We start from the raw sequence: 23,036 nt of genomic DNA, 5'->3' as shown, positions 1-23,036 counted from the left end.
TCCTGTTTGGGTGATTTGTTCATTCAGATTGTTTATGTTAATCAATGTTTGGCGTGGTAGTCGGCTGTTTGTGTTGATTAGTGGTATGTGTATCTTGGCGGCCGGGAAAGTGTTTTTTGCTGTTAAGCAGAGTTGTTGTAGGAGTCTGTGTGATAGTGTGGAAGGTTTTGTTTTCCTGTCGTTTAGGCCGACGGATAGTATTACGTGTTTAACTATGTCTGTTGTGGCTGTTTGGTGTTTAAGGATGCGTATGGCGTCCTTAATTTTTGCGTTCTGGTAGCTGTCTATTTGTATTTGGTTGTCATTGATGGGCGGTAGTAGAGACGTGTTTGTGTCCCCTAGAATAAGGATTTCGCGGCTTACCACCAGAGGGGTCCTTTTGTCCCTCATTTCTGTGTAGTCATGTTTTGTAGTCTGGCTTTGTTCCTCTTCGTTCTGTTGGTTTGTTCTCATTCCTTTGTTTGAGGATGTGTCGTGTTTTGGTTTATACCCTGGTTTTCCGATCTTTTTCTTAAATGGGTTCATGGTGCAGGTATGGTGCTTCTTATCTTCAAGTAGGGGGTGGTTTCTTTTCTCCTTGCGTCTTGATGATGGCTTGTTTTCCCTTTTTTTTGTGCGTTTAGAAGGTATTTCAGTTCGGGTTTCTTAAGTTTTATTCAGCTTTTCCGTTCGTTTGTGTCAGGGGGACCTTAGGGTGTTTGTTCCTATTTGTTGTGGGACCTGACTCAAAGGATTGGAGTTTGTTGCTGTGAAGCCCCTTTTTTTTGAATATACCAATCTTTTTTTCTGTTTTTCGGGTCCCTATTTTTTTGAAAAAGAGGAGAAGAAGAGAGGGGGGGGGAAAAAGAAGAGAGGAGAGGTATGTTGTACGTTATTGGGTGGAGATGGTGGTTGGTAGGAGTATGTATCTCCCTGAGTTCAAATTTTGAATTTTTTAAGGATGGTGTCCCTTGGTTGGGTTGTTCCGGAAGGTTGCTTTTGGATTGATGATGTCATGGTGATGTCATAATAGATTCTTCTAGAATTGCTCCTAGTTTGGCTGTGTCCGGATGTGAGATGACCGGGTGTTTTAGATTTGTTTCCCCGTCTATCGGATGGCCTGTGTGAGTTAGAGTTCCTGGTTTTCCCCCATCCCTTGTGTCGCCTGGCCTGGAGAGAGTTTGTGTCTTTTTGGTATGTAGTTCTTAGCTATTTGTTTAAACTTAGAAATTCCAGGTTTTTAGAACAGGGAGTACAATAACAGGGTATGGATGTGGTCAGTAGTTCCAGATGGTTTGTTTTAGTACATATTTCAGTTCTAAAACCATCTTTCGTGGATTGACATCATTCCTTTCTCCTCACCTCATCTCCTCACCTCATGACATTGACATGACAGGGTTCAGATGTTCAGACGTTCATCATCGTGGGGAGAATGAACACCACTTCGGGAGCTCTATTGTAGTGTTCTGACTCTACTTCACAATCTTGACCCAAATAATTCACATAGGAACAAATACTTGGAATTACTAAAGATGTGGAAGAAATTCTTTCCATGGATTTTACTTTTAGCTGTATTTTCGTTAATGCCCTATTGGCTTTACCTCAGCTATGTTAACTGCTGTAAAACGAGATCACCATATGGATTTAAATGGACATGGAGTCAAACCAGGAATGTCTCCGCATCAACGGTAAAGAATTCGGACGAAACAAAGCTGGTGACAAACTTGCCCCCCTGCCCAGACACATCTCCTCATCTGCTGGGTCCGTTCACCGTGGAGTTCAACTCGCTGCGGACTCTCGACACTATCCGCACGGAGAACCCAGCTCTCCAGGAGGGAGGACTCTTCAAACCCCCAGACTGCATCGCCTCGCAGAAGGTGGCGGTCATCATCCCGTTCCGCAATCGCTCCGAGCACCTGCTGCACTGGCTCCACTACCTTCACCCCTTCCTCCAGCGCCAGCAACTCAACTACGGGGTCTACATAATCAACCAGCACGGAGAAGGGACATTCAACAAAGCCAAGCTGATGAACGCCGGTTATGTCGAAGCATTGAAAGAGTACAACTATGACTGCTTTGTCTTCAGCGACGTGGATCTGATTCCTATGGATGACCGTAACACCTACAGGTGTTTTAAGCAACCTCGTCACCTGGCCGTGGCTGTTGACAAGTTTGGCTTCAGGTTAGGCTATGCCACTCTCTTTGGTGGAGCCACATCACTGTCCAAAGAGCAGTTCTTGAAAATCAATGGCTTTTCCAATCAGTTCTGGGGTTGGGGAGGGGAAGACGATGCTATCCAGCTACGCTTCACCTACAGAGGAATGCATATTTCCAGGCCTAATGAGATCATTGGCAAATGCCGGATGATCAAGCATCAGCGGGACAGGAAGAATGAACTTAATCACAGGAGACATAATCTAATGTATAATACAAGACACACCATGGGCAAAGATGGAATCAACTCCCTCAAGTACACTGTTGTTAACATCAAGAAAGACAGGCTCTTCACTTTCATCACTGTTAATGTTATCATGTGATTCATGGAAAGAATCAAGTGTAGCACTCAACACTTTGATGAACATTGTTACTCAGCCCTTCCTGATGACTTGTCGTACAGAACTTGTAAGTCGCTTTGGATAAAAGTGTCAGCTAAATGACTAAATGTAAATCTAAATCAATTCTGCATAGCTGGTAAGTAATCAGTGGTGGAAGAAGTGCACAGATCCTTTAGTATAAGTATAAATAAAAAATGTAATAGATACTCTGGTAAAAGTCAAAGTCCTTTCCTTCTACTGTGTGTGTGTGTGTGTGTGTGTGTGTGTGTGTGTGTGTGTGTGTGTGTGTGTGTGTGTGTGTGTGTGTGTGTGTGTGTGTGTGTGTGTGCGCGTGCGTGCGTGCGTCTGTGTGTGTGTGTGTGTGTGTGTGTGTGTGTGCGCGTGTGCGTGTGTGTGTGTGTGCCTTTTTAAGTACCTCACCCTAACCACTAACCTGACCTATAACCATAGAAACTGCATGCCTAAACAATACCAAATTCATAAATTAACATAGCTAATTTACCTTGTAAATATATACAAATATATTGACTAAATATACTCGTTAGTCATTAATGGCTTAAAATGTTTCATAGCTTGCATTTTCACTAGCCCCCTATGTGTTTTTCTATACATTTTGTCCATATACTGTAGTTTCAAAACATCCTCTCATGCTCGTCAACAAATGCAATTCCAATTTTATAAGCATCTATAATCAATTCAGTATTACATATTTTCACAAAATAATAATTTACGAGTCTTAGCTTTACAGTAATATTAAAATTGTGCAATTGTGTGTGTATGTGGGTGTGCGTGTGTATGTGTGCATGCACAGGATTAGTTTCTGGTTATTGTGGACAAAAGCAGTTTGGAAAAAGCAGATTTACAGGGTCAGAAATGAGGGTTTGGGTTGAGGGGTAAGGTTAATGATTAAGGCTCTGGCCTTATAGTCAATCACAATACGTTTAATTCAAATTTAGTTACATGGCTCAGCTTTTTTAACTATATCCTGCCTGCCTAGTCTACCCTGACTATGACCCTATAAATCTGAAACGTATCTGAAACGTATTCATATCCCTTTGAAAATGGACATGTCAATTTCTCACATCAAATTTGTGCTCAACTTTGGAGTAATATCTATTGCCTTTACCAGTAAGCTACTGTATATGGTTGTTATCTACAGATGCAGCAAGGTCTCTAGTTGAATATGATACCAGTATCTTCACTCAAGCTTTAAGTAATATGCAATATTCTTATTGTGTTATTGTCTTATTGTGTTATATTATTGTGTCTTAAGTGTTATTTTAATGAATATTGTCTATTTAAATTATGAACATTCTGTTTGTATGGGGCTTGGGACAACTATGCCTAATGATAGCCATTCCAAACGCTTGCAAGCTGCTGCAACAGTTTTTGGGTTGATACCATTAGTTATTCAGATTTGGTGCGAAACTGAAAAATGTTGACCACTCAAGAATAATAATAAAAAAGAGGTCAAAAGTCCTTCCAAAATACCATATTATTAAGACCATATCCAAGACCTTGAAGAACACACAAAGCACTTCAGATTTACCACCTGTGTACCTGCACATCTTATTACAAAACCTGCACTTCTTGTTGCATACCACCACCGCTTGGTGCATCCCGGTACACATGTTATAGTTCTTTCAAGATATTGTGTTACCAGGCTACAGGCACGTGCACACATAGAGCCCAAAGGGTGCTCGAGCACCAGCCCTTTTGTGCCTCGTAAAAAAGTGCCCTTTTTATGCAAAGTTTCTTTTTACAATTATTTTATTTACAGTATATTAAAAAATACAGAATATACAGCACTTCCGGTTTAGCATCAGCATGTAACGGTCGCATTGGTCATAGCTCCTCACCCGTTTTTTTTTTTAATTTTTGCTGCAAAAACCACTTTTTACAACACTAATGTGTTTAAACCTCAACGTATATATTAACTGAGATCTTCAACTAACTATATCGACTGAAAGAATCAAGATGGGACCAAAGAAAGATACACGCGCAGCAGCCAAACTAGCTACAGAGGATCCGCCTGTGGATACGGGCTCCGTTCGGGAATTGGCTGGAGAGATCGAAAAAAGAAAAACAGCTGAAATTGCCACTTCTTCCATCATCCCCGCCACCTCATCCGATATAGAGTCTCTTGCTAAACTAATAAAGATCTTAACCGATAAGGTTGATAAGGCTGATACTAAGGCTGACGTTATCAAAGAATCTATCGAATCCAAAATCGAGGATTTAAAAGTAGCGGCTGCAGTACAAACCGAACGCATTAATGTAGCTGAAGCCACCTTGGTTGAACATACACTGAGATTCATTAGAGACGAAGGGGCTTTAAATGACGGCATCGTGGAACTAACGGTGAAGATGGATGAGGCCAACGGGAAACTAACGGATACGATAGTTGACAACAACGAGAAGCGAACAGCTAAGATACTCGAAATGGAACGTCACTCCCGTAGATTTAATATCCGTATAGTGGGACTGGATGAATCAGTTGACTGCAGAAACGACTCTTTCGCGACAGTGTTAGCTCAAATCCTAGGATCAGATATCCTCTCTACAACACCAATAGTGGATCAGCGCTACAGAATTGGCATCCGAGACGACAACAACAACAAAGCGAGAGTGATTATTGCTACACTGTAAACATTTTCACCGTAAAGTTACAATAGCTTACAGGCAATATTTTGCATGACTTTTACAGTAAAATTCACAATAATTTACTGTGAATGGCTTCACAGCAATGTGTTGTAATTTCACAGTAATGGTAGTACAATACATTGTTGTAATTTCACAACTTCTTACTGTAAGAAATTACTGTGATATCACATTATTTTGTTGTATATATATTACAGCAATGTATTGTGACTTCACAACATCATATTGTAAGAAATTACTGTGATATTACAATACCTTCTGGCAATGTGTTGCATGACTTTTACAGTAAGATTCACAATAATTTACTGTGCATGGCTTCACAGCAATGTGTTGTAATTTCACAGTAATGGTAGTACAATACATTGTTGTAATTTCACAACTTCTTACAGTAAGAAATTACTGTGATATCACATTATTTTGTTGTATATATATTACAACAATGTATTGTGACTTCACAACATCAAATTGTAAGACATTTACTGTAATATCACATTATTTTGTTGTATATATATTACAACAATGTATTGTGACTTCACAACATCAAATTGTAAGAAATTACTGTGATATCACATTATTTTGTTGTATATATATTACAACAATGTATTGTGTATTTACAATAGCCTACATGTATTTTTGTAGTCCAGCTCCAGTACACTTCCTGAAGGTCACACTTTGGTTTCCTGTCATGATTAATCACGTCATCCTATTGTATCTTGACATGAAACTATTGTATGAGCTTCCTCCAGAAGTATACTGGAGCTGGGGACTATAGAATTATGCATGTCTATCATTGTAAATTGACATATATTTTTCAATTATTTTGTTGGCAAGTCTTTTGCATTACTTTTCAGACTTGCCAACAAAATAATTGAATAATAATAATTATTATATTATATAATTATAAATAATTTGGCAAAATAACTGTCAATTTACAATGGTATGCATAACTGTATAGTCCCCAGCTCCAGTATACTTCTGGAGGAAGCTCATACAATAGTTTCCTGTCAAATACTATTGGATGACGTGATTAATCATGACAGAAAACCAAAGTGTGAGCTTCTGCCAGGAAGTATACTGCGCTGGACTTCAAAAATGCACGTAGGCTATTGTACATTAAAAACAGTCCAAACGCACAAATGAGGTAAGCCAGCATTTATTGTCAAAAGACAGAATTATTACAAATAATTATATACAAGAATTACACGAGGTAAGCCGGCATTTATTGTCAAAAGACAGAATTATTACAAATAATTATATACAAAGAATTATATTCGTATTCTTGAAATGGTAAATGGCTGTTTTCTTTTTTACAATTGTGCACATTTTACCCATAGGAAAATCCTGCTTGTTGTACAAGTATCGCAGAGAAAATTCAAAGGTACTCACAGTTGCACAAGAGTTTCGGACAGAGAAATGCAATGGTTTGAAAGCTCGGCGTTGCTAATAAACGTTTTAAATATTATTTTATAAACTGCTGGTCAACACTGCTCAAAATGGCTTTAGCTGACTGATGATGTACGACGAGCGTTTCGCCATGCTAGCCTTCGTCAAACTGGAATAAGAGATACGATTATCCGGGCATCACGAAAGAAGAGGGGAAATCTGCAATACAACGAGAAACCAGTGTACTTCTACGAGGATTTCTGCCGCGAGGTTGTAACCCTACGAGCCCGTTACAAGTCAGTGATGTCTCGTCTTTTTGAGAAGGGGTTCCCACCTACACTACGCTACCCTGCGATTATTTCCATCATGGATAAAAATGGAATAAGGGTAAAACTTTCCTCGCCTGAAGAAGCCGAGGAGTACATGAGGGACCCACTAAGCGGAGGAGGCTAAGTCTTATTCTTCTTTTTTATTTTTTTATTACTTCGTTATAACTTGGACACCAAAAACGGCATCAAACAAGCTTTGATGACATTGATTTAGAGATAGGTTAATATGTGACGCTAGATACTATATTACTGTAAAGGTTCGCTGTTTGGGCCCGCTAGATTTATGGGTTTTATGCAAGTCATGCTATGTTGTTGACATTTTAGAATACTCTGGACTCTTTCAACGCTCTGTGTCATAACAGAATATTCTGGAATAATATCACCCTATGGCACGCAGAAAGACCTGGAACATAAACAACAATTTGTGACTATACACAAGAATCATATCTGGAAGAACAACAACCTTTACAATGGAATACTGCCCACCCCTGTTTGGGGGACGAACTGCATACACGTATTAAAAACCTTCCTTTTCATCTAGGTGTTTAAGTTTGGCAAAGTTAGATTAATATTTAAACAAAGGTTCTAATTTGTTTGAGGTTTCTATAATTTAGTTCTATACATCTTTCTTATCCTTCGGTGTGTTTTAACTTATACATGTTAGTATAAGGTTTAAGTGAATATACTATGATATATGATATTTTTTATTTTGATTTTATTATTTTAACGGGAGAGTGGCTAAGCCACGGGTGACATTCTATTAAGGTAGAATTAAGAGTTTAAGATCCTATGGCAAATTGCTTAGGAAAGTTAAGGATACATGGCTCATTCTGGGCTGACTGGTTGTGTAAGGGAGGGGGGGATTATATGTTTGGGTTTATATGTATGTTTTTAGGCTCGGCTCTCAACAGGACCTCAATAATTGGATATATATATCTATTGTGAAGTTTTACTCCAGACGAATTATACACAAGAATACAACAACATGTTTAGATTATGGCTAGTTTGAATATAATGATTTGGAATACTGGGGGACTAAATAAACAAAACAAACGCAAAAGCGTGCTGTTATCCTTCCTGCTCTTTGGCGGAACCAGATTGTTGATGAGCTCTGGTTTCTGGTCTCCTCCTCTACTGCCTGTACCTGTGACTGTGTTAGCTATTCCAGTCTGAAATCCTGGCATGCTTTCTGCAACTCTGTTGGAGGTAGCTGCAGTGTCTCTGGTGTCTTATACGCAGTTAGTGGTTTAGGTAGCTTGCTCACAGACTTTGGGACAAATTCTCTGCAATATGGTGACCTGGACATCAGTGCAGCACTTTTTGGGGAGTTTAGGTGTAAAGCCTTGAAAAACTGACTATGTTTCTGATCCTTGCTTCACTCTTGGACACTGGACTGTGGGACTCTCAGGTGTTTGTTTCTCTATAAGACAGATATTGCACAGCTTTAAAGCAAAACTTGGAACATATTATTGCACAGGTATTTTGCATTCAGTACTGTACACCTCTGCTCACCTGTCCCTGCAATGGCATGATCTAGTTTTTGCTTTTTAGATTTTGCAGATGAAAAGTCTATCATCGCAACTGGAGCGGCAGGAATCTGAAAGCGCGAGAGGCATAGAGAATAGAAACGCTTTAAATGTACCCCTACTTATACAACGGCATGCAAATTTCTCGATTCTGATTGGCTGAAACAGTCATTTTACACGTCTTTATTGGCAACAATTCCACGCTGCTGGCCCAGGACCCGCCCACAACCGAACCACATCACATCACTCCGCCGGATCACAAGAAGGTGGACAATAATCTTTACAAATGGATATGTTGATAGCGACTAAACGACTAAATATCAAGCGATTCTGTCACAGCGAATGTCTTAGTCGTTTAAACAATGTTGGATGATGTAATTGATGGGTCTTGAATCATTCTGTAACAAAAGCGGATTGATTGATTGATTAATTTTCAATTTTATTTTCAATTTCTTTTTCCTTTCGACTGTCAGCGCTCGCTCTAGTCTCCACCCACCGCCACCCCCCCCCCCCCCCCCTCACACACACACACACACACACGCACGCACGCACACACACGCACGCACGCACGCACGCACACACACACACACACTCTGCCTGCAACGCGGGGGATAGTCAGAGAGCTGGGTGCTGCGCTGTTCTAAGTGAGCATGGCCTATTGAGTTGATTGATTGATTGATTGATTGCTAATTTTATTACTGTACGCTTGGTTTCCAACTGGTTAAGTTTAGGCCCTCTACAGTAGGTTTAAAAAAATAAATAAAAGAATAGGGCGAAGAAAACGTTTTTTTCCTATAGGGCAAAGAAAACTTTTTAATTTGTTTTACCTACTTTATATAGAAGCATCTAAGAATGAAGTTCTATGGAAAGTAGGTCTGCATTCCCTTAACAATTGTGTGTATTGAGCCGTACTGTATTGTACCCATTCTGCATCTGGTAATAAAATTTTCAATCAATCATTCCAATAATACACAGTTGGATGTGTTAGTTGGTTGGATGCACTTCAAGCTGCTTCCACATGAGGCAACTTCTCTCAATCATTCCAATAATACACAGTTGGATGTGTTAGTTTGGTTGGATGCACTTCAAGCTGCTTCCACATGGAGGCAACTTGTCTTTTTTGTAGTTGTAGGAACTACTTTTTCTGGCGGATGGTTTTTTCAATAAATCTTCGATTAATGTGTGTTTATTGTATAGAAATAAGGTTGGATGAATCTGGCAGTTGTATAAAAGCTTTACAAGTTCAAGTTTCTTTAATAGTTGTCATACAGAAGTACAGAATACTTTTGTACAAAATGCTTCTTACTGTTGCGCTCCAGAGACTGTGCATGACAAGATAAGTATGAAATAAAAACATAGTAAAAATTAGAAGTAAAAAAAAGAGGTCACAGTGTTCAGTTTAGACATATGTACAATGTTCGTAGACGTAGTTACCATACAATATACAATACTGTGCAGTGTACTAATATACAATACTATATAGTGCAAGGCATAAATGGACGAGGTGCAGTTTAGGTACAATTCACAGTAGGTGTACGAGTTGTAGTGCAAATCCTTTATCAATAAATATAAAGTGTAAGTGTGTTTGTGTGATCTAAAGTGTGGAGAGTGGGTGCTGCAGTGTGTTGTTTGTTTGAGTGAGTGTGTGCTTGTGGGTGTGTGTGCTGTGTGCATTTGATGGTTGTTGCATAGTGATTATTGTTCGTTTAGCGATTATTGTTCGTTTAGTCGTGATTTGCAGTCGTGATTTGTGAACAATAAACCATGCCTAGGGGGGTCTAACGACCACCCCTAGGCATGGTTTATTGTTTACAAACCACTCCTGCGCGTGATGTAATGCTTAAATACAGCTCACACTGAAACAAATGTAAATTACGTGCATTTGATTACCTTTTTGACATGTGATGGCATTAACCACTTGCACTTTTCCATAGTGCAGGACTCAGTCTCTCTCATTTTAACACCCACTTCAATGGCGAACGGATCATATTCAATATGTTTTGAGATTTTCTGATGATACCTAGTGAGTGTAGGCTCGTCCAACGCTTTTGCGTATTGACTTTCCATTGTTTTGAATCACTGTTCTTGACTTCCTGCCCCCCAGGTGAGTTTCGCGCATCATCAAAATCACTTGACTGCAAACAAGCTATTGTTGCTCCTACAGTATACTGTATGTTGGTGTAGACATGGTCCAATGTATTGTTGCTCCTACAGTATATGTTGGTGTAGACATGGTCCAATGTATTGTTGCTCCTACAGTATATGTTGGTGTAGACATGGTCCAATGTATTGTTGCTCCTACAGTATATGTTGGTGTAGACATGGTCCAATGTATTGTTGCTCCTACAGTATATGTTGGTGTAGACATGGTCCAATGTATTGTTGCTCCTACAGTATATGTTGGTGTAGACATGGTCCAATGTATGCATCAAAGAGAGCATTACGGATGTGGTGATGTTGTTTCTGACCAGAAAGACGACGCTGAACTCTGTCTGTCTTCTGTTTGCTGTGTCTTTCCTTTCTCTCTGCCATGTTTGTCCTCTCTCTGCTGTGTCTGTCCTCTCTGTCATGTCTGTCCGCTCTCTCTCTGCTGTGTCTGGCAGCGGTTTATTCTATAACAGGATACTGTAAACTAAGTAAACAGAACACACAGTAGTACTAGTAGTAGTACACACTGATTGCAATCTGCTTGCATAAAAACATTATATAAAATCACATTCTGAGGTCAGTGTTAAAGTGCCACATGGAATAGGTCTGGTTAGTGGTTAGAGTTAGAGGTGGTCTAGGTCTGGTTAGGGTATCTTAGGGGTAGTTAAGCATTCATTATAATTTATTATTATTATTTAGATAGATGGATGTAAAAGGCTAGACCAACTCTTAACCCCTATCCGGACCTAGACCACCTCTAAGTCACAACCCTAACTTAGGGGTTAAAGTTAGAGGTGGTCTAGGTCTGGTTAGGGGTTAGAGTTAGAGGTGGTCTAGGTCTGGTTATACTGATCCGATACCAGTGCATATATAAAAAAAAATATATATATATATATATATATTATATAAATTATAAAACTTTTTTTTCTTTTCTTTTTTACAGCTACTGTTTATACTGTTTTTTTTAGTAATAACTAGAAAGTAATGGTATTTATTCAACAACAGGTGATTGTATAGATTAGTATTATTATCATTAATTGACAACTAAGCTCAATGAGTTCACCCACGGAATGGTTGTTGGTACATTGGTTCCGCACAGACGTTACACATTGTTGCGCACTTCCTATCCAGGCTGCTCCGTTTAGGTCAGCTAGTAGCAGAGGCTCTGTTGTGATTTTAAATGCAAAATAAATATTCAACATTCTCTTTTGAGACTCCGCCTCAGACTCTTATCATTTGGCACTAAAAGCTAAACATTGTCACCGGCATGGCTGCCCGCAACATGTCATTAATTGTGTGCAAGAGGTCGATCAGTTAGCCACATTAGCGTGAGCTAGGTTAGCCACTAGTTAACGCGAGCTAGAAATACAAACAATGTAACGTTACTGGTGAAAAAGTGATTTACCTTGGAATACTCCTTTGCCAACTTGCTGTACTTTGCTTGCAGGTCTGCAGCTGGATTATGAATAGTCCCAACTTTAGCCAAGGTAACGTTAAGCTAAAACTAGCTTTTCAAATAGCTCTTCAGCTAATGCTAATAACAGAGCTCCCCGTCACACTGCTCTGTCGGGACGATGGTATTAAGAAAAGTTATAATTATTTTGTCTCGTCTTGTTTTAGTCAACAATATAATAATATTAATAATAATGTAGGACCTGTTGCAGAGGTCTTTATTCGGCATGCAACGACACTCAATGTTTTTTAGCGGTACACACAGCGGTTAGTTTAGCACACACACACCGGAACACACACGCATGCATTGTCTCTTTAGGATCGCCGATGCGATTCATCTCTGCGATTAACCCATCCCGTCGTCCTTCCCCCCCAAGGGCAGCCGGGAGCAGATAGGCATCAACGTGAGCCGCGCCAGGGGACCAATCCAAGTGCTCCTGTCCGTCTTCGTCAAGGACGCCACAGCGTTAGCGATCTGTTGTTGTGCATGTTTTTCCATTGGGTTTATCTCATCGGGGGGGAAACCCTTGCGAGCACGGGGAGAACATGCAAACTCCACACAGAAAGGCCTGGGAGATACCCCACCTGCGTACCTGGCATCATGGAAACCTGGTCCCCAAGCGGGAATCGAACCCTGGACTTTCTTGCTGTGAGGCGACAGTGTTAACCACTACACCACCGTGCCGCCTATATCAACATAGATTTCGTCCTGGTTTTTGTAAATTACATTTTTGTGTCCTCAGTTGTGGTCAACGATATTTAATAAACTATTTAGTCTCGTTAGCGTGGCATGGTCTTCAATAACGTGACGTCACGTCTCGTTGTTGTCATGAAAAAAACCTTCGTTGACGAACATCTTTCGTCATCAATTTAGTCAACAAAATTAACACTGCATATAATCCTTCTATATACCTACTGATACACCTGCATATAATACTTCTATATACCTACTGATACACCTGCATATAATACTTTTATATACCTACTGATACACCTGCATATAATCCTTACCTACTGATACACCTGCATATAATACTTACCTACTGATACACCTGCATGTAACCCATATAACTCTGTATGATATCATGTACAATAATGCTATACCGTAAATCCTCAAATATAGGACAGGTCTTCTATTTACCTCAGCTGCAAAGAGCACCAGGCCTTTATTAGAGAGAGGCTTATATAAGAGGCAGGCCTTAATTTCTAAAAATGACACTCATGGACATAATCCCTTCATTTTCAGACTTTTATTGCATTATTATTATTATTATTATTATTATTATTATTATTATTATTATTATTATTATTATTATTATTATTATTATTATTATTATTATTATTATTATTATTATTATTATTATTATTATTATTATTATTATTATTATTTTTTTTTTTTTTTTTTATTTTTTTTTTTGGCTTTGGGTTTTGCGGGCGGCCACTCCCCAGTAGGTTAGTACTAGTTTGGTATAGAGTGGTCGGCGGCTGGGGGGGTGCACGGTCCTCATCCATTGCTTGGCTTCCTACTGGGTCTAGAGGCAGAAAAGAGAACCATTATGGGCTCAAGGGACCACTCCAGTTTCCAGATTTGTTTGTGCTGATGTTCACCCGTACCCCTGAGGAGGTATGAGGGGTCACGTCGTCATCTAGTTTTTAACCTGATGTGCATCCATACCCCTGAGGAGGTAGAGGAGGGCACAGTTATTTTAATAATTCATCTCTTTGTAATGTAAGTGTTTCACATGATGTGCTTTCATACCCCTGAGGAGGTAGAGAATTTAAGTCGTCACATGATGTGCCTTCAAACCCCTGTGGAGGTAGAGAATTTTATTCATTATTTGGTCCATTCTTTTGAAGCGGGATGGCGCCCTCTATAGGTGGTTTTTTGGTATTTATTTTTTATTTTTTAATAATTCATTTTTTTGTAATATAGGTGTTTTCACATGGTGTGCTTTCATACCCCTGAGGAGGTAGAGATTCTAAGTCGTCACATGATGTGTCTTCATACCCCTGAGGAGGTAGAGAGTCTAGGTTATTTATACCTAGATAGATAGGTAAATAGTTAGTTAAGGTCGGTTGTTTGTAGTTACATTGTTTTTGAATGGTTTCTGCTTTTCTACTCCTGTGGACCAGTTACGAGGAAGTTACACTCTAGACCAGGCTTAGGCTTAGGTTCTGGCTTTGGGTTTTGCGGGCGGCCACTCCCCAGTAGGTTAGTACTAGTTTGGTATAGAGTGGTCGGCGGCTGGGGGGTGCACGGTCCTCATCCATTGCTTGGCTTCCTACTGGGTCTAGAGGCAGAAAAGAGAACCATTATGGGCTCAAGGGACCACTCCAGTTTCCAGATTTGTTTGTGCTGATGTTCACCCGTACCCCTGAGGAGGTATGAGGGGTCACGTCGTCATCTAGTTTTTAACCTGATGTGCATCCATACCCCTGAGGAGGTAGAGGGGGGCACAATTATTTTAATAATTCATCTCTTTGTAATATAAGTGTTTCACATGATGTGCTTTCATACCCCTGAGGAGGTAGAGAATTTAAGTCGTCACATGATGTGCCTTCAAACCCCTGTGGAGGTAGAGAATTTTATTCATTATTTGGTCCATTCTTTTGAAGCGGGATGGCGCCCTCTATAGGTGGTTTTTGGTATTCATTTTTTATTTTTTAATAATTCATTTTTTTGTAATATAGGTGTTTTCACATGGTGTGCTTTCATACCCCTGAGGAGGTAGAGATTCTAAGTCGTCACATGATGTGTCTTCATACCCCTGAGGAGGTAGAGAGTCTAGGTTATTTATACTTAGATAGATAGGTAAATAGTTAGTTAAGGTCGGTTGTTTGTAGTTACATTGTTTTTGAATGGTTTCTGCTTTTCTACTCCTGTGGACCAGTTACGAGGAAGTTACACTCTAGACCAGGCTTAGGCTTAGGTTCGGGCTTTGGATTTTGCGGGCGGCCACTCCCCAGTAGGTTAGTACTAGTTTGGTATAGAGTGGTCGGCGGCTGGGGGGGTGCACGGTCCTCATCCATTGCTTGGCTTCCTACTGGGTCTAGAGGCAGAAAAGAGAACCATTATGGGCTCAAGGGACCACTCCAGTTTCCAGATTTGTTTGTGCTGATGTTCACCCGTTCCCCTGAGGAGGTATGAGGGGTCACGTCGTAATCTAGTTTTTAACCTGATGTGCATCCATACCCCTGAGGAGGTAGAAGGGGGCACAATTATTTTAATAATTCATCTCTTTGTAATATAAGTGCTTCACATGATGTGCTTTCATACCCCTGAGGAGGTAGAGAATCTAAGTCGTCACATGATGTGCCTTCAAACCCCTGTGGAGGTAGAGAATTTTGTTCATTATTTGGTCCATTTTTTTGAAGCGGGATGGCGCCCTCTATAGGTGGTTTTTGGTATTCATTTTTTTATTTTTTAATAATACATTTTTTTTGTAATATAGGTGTTTTCACATGGTGTGCTTTCATACCCCTGAGGAGGTAGAGATTCTAAGTCGTCACATGATGTGTCTTTATACCCCTGAGGAGGTAGAGAGTCTAGGTTATTTATACTTAGATAGATAGGTAAATAGTTAGTTAAGGTCGGTTGTTTGTAGTTACATTGTTTTTGAATGGTTTCTGCTTTTCTACTCCTGTGGACCAGTTATGAGGAAGTTACACTCTAGACCAGGCTTAGGCTTAGGTTCTGGCTTTGGGTTTTGCGGGCGGTCACTCCCCAGTAGGTTAGTACTAGTTTGGTATAGAGTGGTCGGCGGCTGGGGGGGTGCACGGTCCTCATCCATTGCTTGGCTTCCTACTGGGTCTAGAGGCAGAAAAGAGAACCATTATGGGCTCAAGGGACCACTCCAGTTTCCAGATTTGTTTGTGCTGATGTTCACCCGTACCCCTGAGGAGGTATGAGGGGTCACGTCGTAATCTAGTTTTTAACCTGATGTGCATCCATACCCCTGAGGAGGTAGAGGGGGGCACAATTATTTTAATAATTCATCTTTTTGTAATATAAGTGTTTCACATGATGTGCTTTCCTACCCCTGAGGAGGTAGAGAATCTAAGTCGTCACATGATGTGCCTTCAAACCCCTGTGGAGGTAGAGAATTTTATTCATTATTTGGTCCATTCTTTTGAAGTGGGATGGCGCCCTCTATAGGTGGTTTTTGGTATTCATTTTTTAATTTTTTATAATAAATTTTTTTGTAATATAGGTGTTTTCACATGATGTGCTTTCATACCCCTGAGGAGGTAGATAATCTAAGTCGTCACATGATGTGTCTTCATACCCCTGAGGAGGTAGAGAATTTTTATTTCAAATTTCAATTTCCAAATTGTAAATTCCAAATTTCAATTTTTCAAATTTCAATTTCCAATTTTCAATGTTTCAAATTTCAAATTTCAACTTCCAGATTTCAAATTTCAATTTTTTCTTTTTTTCTTTTTTTTCCTTTTTCTTTTTGTTTTTCTTTTTGTTTTCAATTTTCATATGATGTGCTTTCATACCCCTGAGGAGGTAGATAATCTAAGTTGTCACATGATGTATGTCTTCATACCCCTGAGGAGGTAGACAATTTAATTTTTAATTTCAAATTTCAATTTCCAGATTTCAAATTTCAAATTTTAATTTTTTTATTTTCAAATTTTTCAAATTCCAATTTTTCCATTTTTAATTTGGTGGTGGTTCTATTCTGGGTTCCGGATTTGTTCTGTGTTCTTTTTTTTGTGGAGGTGGAAATTTGGATGTGACTAGAAGGTCCTTAAGGGTTTTGTTCCTTCTGTATGCTGAGATGATTTTGCAGTCCTTTAACGGTTGTGCCTGGGTGAAATTTTTCTTCAGTAGGGTGTTTATGTCTGTGGTGTATTGCGAGTAGGTTGTTATTAGGGGTAGGAGTGAAGGTTGTAGTGTTGTTGTGTCCTGTGGTGTTTTTCTTTTGAGGTAATTCTGTTTTGCATGTTTTAGTTCCTGTCTTGTGTATCCTCTGGTTCTGAGGGCTGCGCATAGGGTTTTGCACGCCTCCTCCCTGTCTGTGTCCTGGCTGCAGATTCTGTGGAATCTTAGGAATTGGGCTTTGAGGAGTCCCTTGAAAGTGTGTTTTGGGTGGAAGCTATTTCTGTGTAATAGGGCGTGGGTGTCTGTGGGTTTGAAGAACACCTTGGTTTCTAGAATCCCGGTATTTTCGAAGTTGGTTCCCTTGTACGTTATTGTGTCCAGGAATTCCACTTCGGTTTTATGTGTGATGTACTTAACTGTTATGGAGTCGTGGTGTTGGTTCATCTTGTCTATGAATTTTTGGAATTGGGGGAGGCCGTGTGGCCAGGTGCCCCAGATATCGTCGAGGTATCTGAAGTATTTGGTTGGTAGGTATGGGCATTTTGGAAAGAGGGTTTCTTCCCATTCTGCCATATAGATGTCGGCATAGGCTGGTGCGAATTTTTTGCCCATTGCTGTGCCCTTTGTTTGTAGGTACCACTTGTCGTCAAACATAAAGTCGTTCCTGGTTAGGCTTAGTTCTAGGAGTGTTAGGAGTGCTGAGTCTGGTCTTTTTCTGTCCGGGTGTTTCTTAAAGCAGTTTTGTATTGCTTCCAAGCCTTGTTTTGTGTTGATGTTAGTGTATAAGCTGTCTACGTCAATTGTGAATAGAAAAGAGGGTTCCGTCGTTCTGGTGTTTTTGATTTTTTGGATGAAGTCTCCCGTGTCCTTGATGTAGCTCTCGTGTTGGTTGGAGAGTGGGTTCAAGAAGTAGTCTATGTATTCGGCTACTGCGTAGCTCTCGCTGTCGCAGTCCGAGATGATGGGTCTACCCGCTGGTATTTCGAAGGGGAAGGCCCATTTGTCCGGGGTTTTGTGGATCTTGGGGAGTAAGTAGAACGTTCTCGGCTTAGGGTTGAGTGGTCCCTGTAGGTAGTCCCTTTGTTTTTCGTTGATGTAGTTTCTGTGTGCTAAGTGGTCCAGGACGTGTTTTATTTCCCTGCTGGTTTCCTCGAAGATGGGGGTTTCTAGGGGTTGGTAGTATGTTGTGTCGTTGAGCTGTCTGAGGGCTTCCTTCCTGTATTGTTCCTTGTTGAGTATCACAATTGCGCTACCCTTGTCCGCTGGTTTAATGACTATGTCCTGGTTGTTGGCTAGTTGTGTTAATGCGTTCTCTTCCGCTGTGGATAGGTTTGGTTTGGTCGTGTTCGAGTGTGTCCGTGTTATTTTGTTAATTGATTCCAAGTTATTTCGGATTAGGTCGTGGGTGGCTGCGTTAATTTGGTCATCTCGGGGTGTCCAGTCTGATGTGTGTACGAACGGTAGTTTGGTGTTCTTTGTTTTGTTCATGTCCGCGAAGAAGGTTCTTAGTTTTATTTGTCTGTGGTGCTGTGTTATGTCGTGTCTTAGTTTTTTTACCTTGCCCTTGTCTGTTCCCTTTGAGGGCACGAAGGAGAGACCTTTCATGAGGGCGTTGATTTGGTCTGTGGTGGGGTGGAAATCTGGTGCTAAGTTAATTATTAGCTTTTTCCAGTTTGTGGGGGCGTCTTTTTGTCTTTTTGTCAAATTTAGGTGTTTGTTCCAATTTCTCCAAATGGCTTTGCCCGTATCTTTTGTCCATTGGATTTGATCTTTTTCTGTTTTGAACAGTTCCCGTTCCAATTTGGGTACTGCGTATCCTGTTTGGGTGATTTGTTCATTCAGATTGTTTATGTTAATCAATGTTTGGCGTGGTAGTCGGCTGTTTGTGTTGATTAGTGGTATGTGTATCTTGGCGGCCGGGAAAGTGTTTTTTGCTGTTAAGCAGAGTTGTTGTAGGAGTCTGTGTGATAGTGTGGAAGGTTTTGTTTTCCTGTCGTTTAGGCCGACGGATAGTATTACGTGTTTAACTATGTCTGTTGTGGCTGTTTGGTGTTTAAGGATGCGTATGGCGTCCTTAATTTTTGCGTTCTGGTAGCTGTCTATTTGTATTTGGTTGTCATTGATGGGCGGTAGTAGAGACGTGTTTGTGTCCCCTAGAATAAGGATTTCGCGGCTTACCACCAGAGGGGTCCTTTTGTCCCTCATTTCTGTGTAGTCATGTTTTGTAGTCTGGCTTTGTTCCTCTTCGTTCTGTTGGTTTGTTCTCATTCCTTTGTTTGAGGATGTGTCGTGTTTTGGTTTATACCCTGGTTTTCCGATCTTTTTCTTAAATGGGTTCATGGTGCAGGTATGGTGCTTCTTATCTTCAAGTAGGGGGTGGTTTCTTTTCTCCTTGCGTCTTGATGATGGCTTGTTTTCCCTTTTTTTTGTGCGTTTAGAAGGTATTTCAGTTCGGGTTTCTTAAGTTTTATTCAGCTTTTCCGTTCGTTTGTGTCAGGGGGACCTTAGGGTGTTTGTTCCTATTTGTTGTGGGACCTGACTCAAAGGATTGGAGTTTGTTGCTGTGAAGCCCCTTTTTTTTGAATATACCAATCTTTTTTTCTGTTTTTCGGGTCCCTATTTTTTTGAAAAAGAGGAGAAGAAGAGAGGGGGGGGGAAAAAGAAGAGAGGAGAGGTATGTTGTACGTTATTGGGTGGAGATGGTGGTTGGTAGGAGTATGTATCTCCCTGAGTTCAAATTTTGAATTTTTTAAGGATGGTGTCCCTTGGTTGGGTTGTTCCGGAAGGTTGCTTTTGGATTGATGATGTCATGGTGATGTCATAATAGATTCTTCTAGAATTGCTCCTAGTTTGGCTGTGTCCGGATGTGAGATGACCGGGTGTTTTAGATTTGTTTCCCCGTCTATCGGATGGCCTGTGTGAGTTAGAGTTCCTGGTTTTCCCCCATCCCTTGTGTCGCCTGGCCTGGAGAGAGTTTGTGTCTTTTTGGTATGTAGTTCTTAGCTATTTGTTTAAACTTAGAAATTCCAGGTTTTTAGAACAGGGAGTACAATAACAGGGTATGGATGTGGTCAGTAGTTCCAGATGGTTTGTTTTAGTACATATTTCAGTTCTAAAACCATCTTTCGTGGATTGACATCATTCCTTTCTCCTCACCTCATCTCCTCACCTCATGACATTGACATGACAGGGTTCAGATGTTCAGACGTTCATCATCGTGGGGAGAATGAACACCACTTCGGGAGCTCTATTGTAGTGTTCTGACTCTACTTCACAATCTTGACCCAAATAATTCACATAGGAACAAATACTTGGAATTACTAAAGATGTGGAAGAAATTCTTTCCATGGATTTTACTTTTAGCTGTATTTTCGTTAATGCCCTATTGGCTTTACCTCAGCTATGTTAACTGCTGTAAAACGAGATCACCATATGGATTTAAATGGACATGGAGTCAAACCAGGAATGTCTCCGCATCAACGGTAAAGAATTCGGACGAAACAAAGCTGGTGACAAACTTGCCCCCCTGCCCAGACACATCTCCTCATCTGCTGGGTCCGTTCACCGTGGAGTTCAACTCGCTGCGGACTCTCGACACTATCCGCACGGAGAACCCAGCTCTCCAGGAGGGAGGACTCTTCAAACCCCCAGACTGCATCGCCTCGCAGAAGGTGGCGGTCATCATCCCGTTCCGCAATCGCTCCGAGCACCTGCTGCACTGGCTCCACTACCTTCACCCCTTCCTCCAGCGCCAGCAACTCAACTACGGGGTCTACATAATCAACCAGCACGGAGAAGGGACATTCAACAAAGCCAAGCTGATGAACGCCGGTTATGTCGAAGCATTGAAAGAGTACAACTATGACTGCTTTGTCTTCAGCGACGTGGATCTGATTCCTATGGATGACCGTAACACCTACAGGTGTTTTAAGCAACCTCGTCACCTGGCCGTGGCTGTTGACAAGTTTGGCTTCAGGTTAGGCTATGCCACTCTCTTTGGTGGAGCCACATCACTGTCCAAAGAGCAGTTCTTGAAAATCAATGGCTTTTCCAATCAGTTCTGGGGTTGGGGAGGGGAAGACGATGCTATCCAGCTACGCTTCACCTACAGAGGAATGCATATTTCCAGGCCTAATGAGATCATTGGCAAATGCCGGATGATCAAGCATCAGCGGGACAGGAAGAATGAACTTAATCACAGGAGACATAATCTAATGTATAATACAAGACACACCATGGGCAAAGATGGAATCAACTCCCTCAAGTACACTGTTGTTAACATCAAGAAAGACAGGCTCTTCACTTTCATCACTGTTAATGTTATCATGTGATTCATGGAAAGAATCAAGTGTAGCACTCAACACTTTGATGAACATTGTTACTCAGCCCTTCCTGATGACTTGTCGTACAGAACTTGTAAGTCGCTTTGGATAAAAGTGTCAGCTAAATGACTAAATGTAAATCTAAATCAATTCTGCATAGCTGGTAAGTAATCAGTGGTGGAAGAAGTGCACAGATCCTTTAGTATAAGTATAAATAAAAAATGTAATAGATACTCTGGTAAAAGTCAAAGTCCTTTCCTTCTACTGTGTGTGTGTGTGTGTGTGTGTGTGTGTGTGTGTGTGTGTGTGTGTGTGTGTGTGTGTGTGTGTGTGTGTGTGTGTGTGTGTGTGTGTGCGCGTGCGTGCGTGCGTCTGTGTGTGTGTGTGTGTGTGTGTGTGTGTGTGCGCGTGTGCGTGTGTGTGTGTGTGCCTTTTTAAGTACCTCACCCTAACCACTAACCTGACCTATAACCATAGAAACTGCATGCCTAAACAATACCAAATTCATAAATTAACATAGCTAATTTACCTTGTAAATATATACAAATATATTGACTAAATATACTCGTTAGTCATTAATGGCTTAAAATGTTTCATAGCTTGCATTTTCACTAGCCCCCTATGTGTTTTTCTATACATTTTGTCCATATACTGTAGTTTCAAAACATCCTCTCATGCTCGTCAACAAATGCAATTCCAATTTTATAAGCATCTATAATCAATTCAGTATTACATATTTTCACAAAATAATAATTTACGAGTCTTAGCTTTACAGTAATATTAAAATTGTGCAATTGTGTGTGTATGTGGGTGTGCGTGTGTATGTGTGCATGCACAGGATTAGTTTCTGGTTATTGTGGACAAAAGCAGTTTGGAAAAAGCAGATTTACAGGGTCAGAAATGAGGGTTTGGGTTGAGGGGTAAGGTTAATGATTAAGGCTCTGGCCTTATAGTCAATCACAATACGTTTAATTCAAATTTAGTTACATGGCTCAGCTTTTTTAACTATATCCTGCCTGCCTAGTCTACCCTGACTATGACCCTATAAATCTGAAACGTATCTGAAACGTATTCATATCCCTTTGAAAATGGACATGTCAATTTCTCACATCAAATTTGTGCTCAACTTTGGAGTAATATCTATTGCCTTTACCAGTAAGCTACTGTATATGGTTGTTATCTACAGATGCAGCAAGGTCTCTAGTTGAATATGATACCAGTATCTTCACTCAAGCTTTAAGTAATATGCAATATTCTTATTGTGTTATTGTCTTATTGTGTTATATTATTGTGTCTTAAGTGTTATTTTAATGAATATTGTCTATTTAAATTATGAACATTCTGTTTGTATGGGGCTTGGGACAACTATGCCTAATGATAGCCATTCCAAACGCTTGCAAGCTGCTGCAACAGTTTTTGGGTTGATACCATTAGTTATTCAGATTTGGTGCGAAACTGAAAAATGTTGACCACTCAAGAATAATAATAAAAAAGAGGTCAAAAGTCCTTCCAAAATACCATATTATTAAGACCATATCCAAGACCTTGAAGAACACACAAAGCACTTCAGATTTACCACCTGTGTACCTGCACATCTTATTACAAAACCTGCACTTCTTGTTGCATACCACCACCGCTTGGTGCATCCCGGTACACATGTTATAGTTCTTTCAAGATATTGTGTTACCAGGCTACAGGCACGTGCACACATAGAGCCCAAAGGGTGCTCGAGCACCAGCCCTTTTGTGCCTCGTAAAAAAGTGCCCTTTTTATGCAAAGTTTCTTTTTACAATTATTTTATTTACAGTATATTAAAAAATACAGAATATACAGCACTTCCGGTTTAGCAT

General features: G+C 40.3%; 2 protein-coding genes across 2 annotated transcripts; both read left to right on the top strand.

The window, feature by feature from the left end:
- Window positions 1-1,375: 1,375 nt before the first annotated feature.
- On the top strand, window positions 1,376-4,025 carry LOC311242718 (beta-1,4-galactosyltransferase 1-like). The gene has a single exon (XM_084331731.1). The coding sequence runs from the start codon at window positions 1,512-1,514 to the stop codon at window positions 2,514-2,516; it is 1,005 nt and encodes a 334-aa protein (XP_084187857.1). The 5' UTR covers window positions 1,376-1,511; the 3' UTR covers window positions 2,517-4,025.
- Window positions 4,026-20,054: 16,029 nt separating this feature from the next.
- LOC311242659 (beta-1,4-galactosyltransferase 1-like) lies at window positions 20,055-22,704 on the top strand. Its single transcript, XM_084331658.1, has one exon. The coding sequence runs from the start codon at window positions 20,191-20,193 to the stop codon at window positions 21,193-21,195; it is 1,005 nt and encodes a 334-aa protein (XP_084187784.1). The 5' UTR covers window positions 20,055-20,190; the 3' UTR covers window positions 21,196-22,704.
- The last annotated feature ends 332 nt before the right edge of the window (window positions 22,705-23,036 follow it).

Source organism: Notolepis coatsorum, assembly GCF_963971535.1.
Source record: "Notolepis coatsorum genome assembly, chromosome: 16".
NCBI lineage: Eukaryota > Metazoa > Chordata > Actinopteri > Aulopiformes > Paralepididae > Notolepis > Notolepis coatsorum.
This window is presented reverse-complemented; position numbering and strand designations above follow the sequence as displayed.

What these genes read in the sequence shown, in the direction of transcription:
- LOC311242718 (XM_084331731.1), top strand. Translation starts at nt 1,512, where the DNA reads ATGTGGAAGAAATTCTTTCCATGGATTTTACTTTTAGCTGTATTTTCG.
- LOC311242659 (XM_084331658.1), top strand. Translation starts at nt 20,191, where the DNA reads ATGTGGAAGAAATTCTTTCCATGGATTTTACTTTTAGCTGTATTTTCG.